At 46.7% G+C, this 6,085-nt stretch overlaps 1 protein-coding gene across 7 annotated transcripts in view; it reads right to left on the bottom strand.

The window, feature by feature from the left end:
* Positions 1 to 3,140: 3,140 nt before the first annotated feature.
* GNG7 (G protein subunit gamma 7) overlaps positions 3,141 to 6,085 on the bottom strand; it is a 140,414-nt gene continuing 137,469 nt past the window's right edge. For all 7 annotated transcript variants that reach the window (XM_075070916.1, XM_075070914.1, XM_075070917.1 and 4 more), the window contains one exon: positions 3,141 to 6,076. In XM_075070916.1, the coding sequence (XP_074927017.1) occupies positions 5,951 to 6,076 (126 nt within the window). In that variant the 3' untranslated portion in view covers positions 3,141 to 5,950. The remainder of the gene's footprint in view (positions 6,077 to 6,085) is intronic.

Raw genomic sequence — 6,085 nt, 5'->3', positions numbered from 1 at the left:
CTGCGGCTGGCTAGCGGAAATGGCTTCTCAGTGCAGGTGGCTGTACGAAGGATAAACAGCATAGCAGGTAAAATGAAAAGTGAGCCTTTTTATTGTGTTATCAATTCACTTTTTAACAACAATTCCACAAAATATTAAACACTGTGCAAGAAATAGTTCTATGGCACACCAGAAATAAAAAACAAGAGATCCAAAAATGCAGACATTCTGAAGAACCTACATTACATACACTGATTACTTCCTAAAATACAGTTTTTACAACCCTTGATTTGCATTTGGCAACAAATATCAGAGTTTGGCAAAAAAAATAATAATCAGAATAATAAACCAGAGAGAGAAATGAAGAGCGCTAAATGTTAGATGCGTGGCTTCTTGTTTTGATGACGGAAAGGCGTTATTTTTACTCTAGTTAAATAAAGTTGACTTTTTAAGTTCTCGTAAAAGGAAGAGGGACTTTGTTTCCCAGAACTGGGTAAAGAGTGATGAGTTCCCCATTAGCATTTCCTAAGGGCAATGAGCAGAACACACTTCAAGCCCCTCCTCACACAGCTGGAACGTGAATTGAAGGATATGGACACAGTGCTTGAGGCCCAGAGATCACTACAGTATCAAAGGGGTTGGCTTTTTAGAAGCACCTAGAGCTCTACGCTCTTGTTTGTCACAGGGGCTGAGTGCACCTGAGTGCAAAGGGGGCACAGAAGCAAGCACTGCTGCTTTGTCTTGTTGCCAAGTGCTCAGCTGGCCTGCTCTCCTAATGGATAACCCTGGCTCACACAGGTAAGGATGCTGGTCAGAGCTAGGTAAGGAAAGCTGCCTTTATTCTAAGAGGAACAGGACCAAAGATGCATCCTGGAGAGGCAGAGCACTGGAGTTACATTTATAACAAGGGTGCTGTTTGGGGAGGCGGGGGGGGGGTGGATGGGAAATACTCCCAAATCCTAGGCAACCATATGCCTGGTTTCAAGTACAGATACCATCTATGGGGAAGGCCATAAGTAACATTCCAGGAGCGGGAGAACTGCCTGATCTTTCCAGCTAGAGACATCATGCAGCCTTTGTTGTGTCACTAACCTGTTTGTTGGGGCCCAGATACTTGGCACACAGCAGGGTAGCCTCCTGGCTACTTGCTAGCCCAGCGGGAAGCTGTCTAAGAGCAGGGGGAATGGGCTGGTCTACAGATTACATCCCTGACCTTTCTATTTTAGGCAACAGCTTCACCACATGCTAAAGAAACCTCAGATAAATTTGGGAATGTGTTTGCCACCCAAAAAGGCATTTGTGGAATAAGTGCTGAGCTGGCACTGGCTGGCTGGCCACAGATTCAGCTCACAATCATCCTTCCCCCTTTACATTTCGGAGCACTTAAAAAGTCCTGAAAGTGTCTTTTTTTTTTTTTTTTTTTTGGCAAATACACTAACAAAGTACAAGCAGCTACTGTAATTTGCACTTATATTTATGCTATACAAAAACATCTACAGTATGATCACCCATTTACTCAGACAAGGAAAAACTAAAAACGGCTGAGGATTTCTCCACCTAGAGGCAAGTCACCAGTTGAAGATACATCAGATACCAAGTGGCAAGGCTCCTTCCAACCTTCCCGCCCCCCTCGGAAATAACTGTTCAGACCCAGCTGCCTTTGCCCTACCATTCCCCTTATATAGTGCCAAGGACTTCCATTCACCTCCATCGGTGGAGACCAAGGAGGGGCAAGGACTCCTGACAGCATAGGCCATGCATGTGTGAAGGGTTAATGAAAACCTGGTCTGGATCAGTGGGGCCCAAGCTGCCAGCTGCTCCCAGCTTCCCTCCTCCCCATATTCTTTGCATAGCTCTTGTGGGGAAATCACAAAAACATCGACTGTATGAATCAAAGGAATTGGCTCTTGCTTGGCACACATGGCCTGTCCCTCTCCCGTTCCCATCTCCCCCACTTTCTCAAATTGTGTCCTGTACCAGAAGACCATTCCCCTGCAGCCCCTCTCCACACATGGGATAATATGGCAGAGGCTAGACTCCACTACAGGTTCACGGTGTAAAGGACCACCCTCCCCGGTTATCAAACCGGCTGGCACGTTAAAGGGATTCAGACAGAGGGAGGTTAGGTGAAGGTGCCGTACTGGATATGCCAGGCAGAGAGAAAGAAAAGGAAGATCGACACTAATTTGCTAAACTATTAAATGACTGGCTGGCGGAATTCAACAGCAGAATGACCCATGGGGGAACCAAGGGTGAGCAGTTTATATGATTACTAAAGCCGAACCCTGCAGAAATGGTATAGGGGGTGAGAGCTTGACCCAGGGACGATTCGAAAAAGTTTTGGGGAGGAGATGGCAGTGGCATGGGACGCAAAAGGGCTGCTGGAAGTGGAGAGAGGGATGGCATCAACCTCAGAGGTGTAGGTTTTGGGAGACTCCTTAGGCTGTGCGAGCTAATGACACTGGCCCGTCCTTCGCCTGGGTCTGGAGTGGAGAAGAAGTGGATAGCTTCTGCAGTAACCTCTGCCACTAGCTCTCTCCTATGCACATGAAGAACCCAGGTCTTCTGGCTGACCCAGAAATTCATGCATCTGCCTAGATTGCCCACGATAGCACCATACACTGTTCTCTAACGTAAAGGAAGAATCAGCAATCTGGAGTAGAAAAATAAGGCTGGACTCACACTAGGTTAAGAACAGAAGGAATCTTTAATCTACAGGAGAAAGCCCCACTGGGGAGAAACCCAGACACCCCTTGGGACAGTGTTAATGCCCCACTACAGGAGTAACCTTCGACAGAGTCTTAAATCACATTGGATAAAGGAGAACAAAGACATCGCTCGCCGATTTCATGGGAATAGCTCAGCCTACAGGAAGCCCCAAAGGCAGCTGGCTGCCCCGGGAGAGGCCCACTGGGTTTCTTGGCTGACACAGCAAGCTTAACGCTGTGCACTGGACAGCCTACAGCAAGCTAGCAGTTCACAGTGCAAGGGAGAGGCGCGGGAATGCTGTGCCAGCCCAGAGGCGTTTAACGAGCATGTCCTGGGGAAGGTTCACTGCAGAGGGAACCAATGCCCTCCCTACTGCTGCCCACGTCCTGTGGCACACAAGCGAAGGCAGGGCAGGAAAGGGAGTCAGCTGGCTAATTTCAGGACTAGAACCCAGGGCCCTTGGAAAGGCCAGTAGAAGGCTGAAGTTCCCTCAGCTCAGCATGAGGCCCCGGAAAGCCAGTTGAAAGCGGCAGCCCGACATATGGTATGTGCGGCAGTTTGCAGTAGTGTTACAAATGTGATTGTTTTAAAAAATTGTTTAAAAAGGCAAATGATCATGTAATAAAAAGCTGCTGGCAAAATATCTGGAACCCACGAGATCAACAGAGCTCGTCTCTCCTGCATGACAGGCGCTCCCGTCCTGTCAAAAGCCAACCCTGTCAATCAGTTGCATGAGCAGGTCGAGTGGAGTGGCATTTAGGAGAGGCAGACTCAGATTATTAGGTCCCCCCTCCTCAGTAGTAAATCTCACATTGAATGGAGAGAGGTCGAGCGTTACTCCCCAAGCAGACAGGCACTGGATGCACACTGAGTGGTAAAGAATCGAAGCTAGGTTTCTGCCCAAGGGCTGGTGTCAATGACTCAGTTATTATCCCTATAGATTTTAGCCTGTATTGTGGCACTAGCGCCCCATTTCACTCAAAGTAACTGGTGTTGGATGGCATGCCAGGATCGCGAATCCAGAGCACAGCCTGGGCTCCAGAACCGCCTTCGAGAGTGTCATACGCTGCAACACTTTTCCCTTCCAGGAGCGCCAGGGACATAACCGGGGTGCAGTGCCTGCCTGCCTAGGCTGGGCTCAAGGCAGATCCCCGGTTGCTCATTTTACTATTAAAAGGTGTGTGCAGTCTCCATTATTGATATGCAAGTCTTCCCTCCCCCAGACTGCACCTCAGAAGAGCCGAAATCCTCAGAGTTCCCATGAAAGCTCAAACCCAGGTTCTCCTCTAGCATTTCTTGTCCATCGCACAGAGATCAACCTGCTGACAGGAAGCATTCTCTGGCCTGCCATCATTTGAGGGTGCCAAAAATGCAAAGCACTGGGTTTCTATTAAAGGCCTAGACATTTCAAAGAGACCCAAAACACTGGGGAAATGGCTCAGTGTGGCAGGCTTCCTCGGATTCCGTATTGGAGGCTTTTTTCCTTCTCATCCTGAACACAATCTGGACCCAAACGTGGCAAGAATATGTACAAATGGACACCCTGTGAGTCAAGTGAAAATGATTAGTACTTGCACCTTGAATTTGCCAGTATTCAACTCCCGTTTTAAATCAGAAATGAGAAGTTAGTAACTGTTCTGCAGCCTCAGCAGCTTGTTCATCCCTCTGAAGTGCGCCACTCTCCTGCTTCTCCATAGAAAGCTGGGTATTCTCTTGTAGGAAGAGATCTAGGCCTGACTGTTTAGATAAAGCCGACAGTATTGGACAGGTTCTCTTATAAGCTGGTAAGCGAATCCGCTGCTGTGCCAGAGGGCTGTTCAGAATTCTGTTGTGTTCTTATAAAATGTTCCCAGAATGCGCCCCATGCTAACAGATCTAACTAGATGGGAGAGGCAGCAGTACTTCCCTGAGCTCTGATCTTTCTCCCAAGCACCATTTGGGTTGCACTGCAGGGGAGGGAGTGCTCAGAACTTGCACACTGCAGCAAGGATCCACAAAGCAGGTTAAAAGGCCCAGTTATTACTGTCGCTTATATCCTGCAGCAGGTGACACAGGCAAAGGAGAAGTGACTACCTTCCTTCTCCCTTGCCTGCTCTGCATTGAGTTTGTTCCCAAATTTGCAGTGCCCATAGTTATATTGGTAAATGAAAAATTAGTTAAATTTCATAATTCCAAGGGATGGGAACTGTTGGAGTTAACACTTTTTCCTGACAACTTTAAACCGCCTCGCTCCTCCCTGAATAGGTTTGAATGCAACAGATTCATGTTAATGACTAATGAGAGGGAAGGAGAGGTGGGAGGTTAACAGTGGCCACTTCTAGTGTTTTGGACCTAGAATCTCTGAAAGGCCAGGACAGAAAAGTGGCAACAGGATACTGCAGAACAGAACAAATCGCACCACTCATCAGAAAAAGGCAGAACAAACACAATTCAATGCCCTCAACATCGCAATTCTGCTAGGAAAATAGTGGCAATAACACAGAACTAAAAATCCAAACTGATCAGAGGGTGTAAACACCCACATCTTCTTTGCCTTGGGCCAAGCACGACTTAAGGAGAATCATTTCATTTTTCATGGCTGATGGGTTACTCTACGAAGTATATTCCCCGCAATGGGATTCGCTTGTAACAAATACCATAAGATCACATGATGCTTCAGAACCACATGCCACATTTCATGGAGAGAGAAAGTTTCATGATTTCATTACACATTAGAATGCAGCTGCCAAACACTTTGCTCTCCTTCCCCCACCAATAATTCTGAATTTACTAATTTATAATATCCATTTAAAAAACAAAAAATTAAAAACAGCCACTCCCACCCTCCTCCCCAAGAAACAGAGCCATCAGACTGAAATTCTTTGAATACGTCAACTGGAATAATTAATTGAATCAAAAGCACACCCAAAGCTTTGCCCAAATACTTTAAAGGTCAAAACTCCATCTTTTTAAGAGCCCATGAATCCCATTGGCAAATGCAGTTAAATTCTTGTTTCCCCCACCACCCCTGAAACTAGAATTAGTATTAATAATGCGCCCGCCTGCCCTGACCGTTTTTAAATTGGAACCCCTCTCAGTATGGAAACCGCCCAGGAGCAGCCGAGCCCCTTTCTGAACACTTCAAATTTGAGATTTTAAGTTCTATTTGAATCCAACATTTAGTGTTTATCCCTCTGCACAGTTTTAAGTTTGGGACTTGGTTTAAATCGATACAGAACGGTGCCCTGCCTGAGAGAGTGCGTGCACGCGAGAGCAAAGAAAGCTATAGGATGATACAAGGCTTTTTGTCCTTAAAAGGATTCTCCGAGGCGGGTACTCCAACCAGCAGTGGGTCATTCCTGGCATTTTGCTCACAGTAATTCATTAGTTCAGAAGATGCTTTGGAGACCTAAATGTT

This window comes from Chelonoidis abingdonii, chromosome 11 (assembly GCF_003597395.2).
Source record: "Chelonoidis abingdonii isolate Lonesome George chromosome 11, CheloAbing_2.0, whole genome shotgun sequence".
Taxonomy (NCBI): Eukaryota; Metazoa; Chordata; order Testudines; family Testudinidae; genus Chelonoidis; species Chelonoidis abingdonii.
Note: the sequence above shows the minus strand (reverse complement) of the source record. Positions and strands in the feature narration are given on the sequence as shown.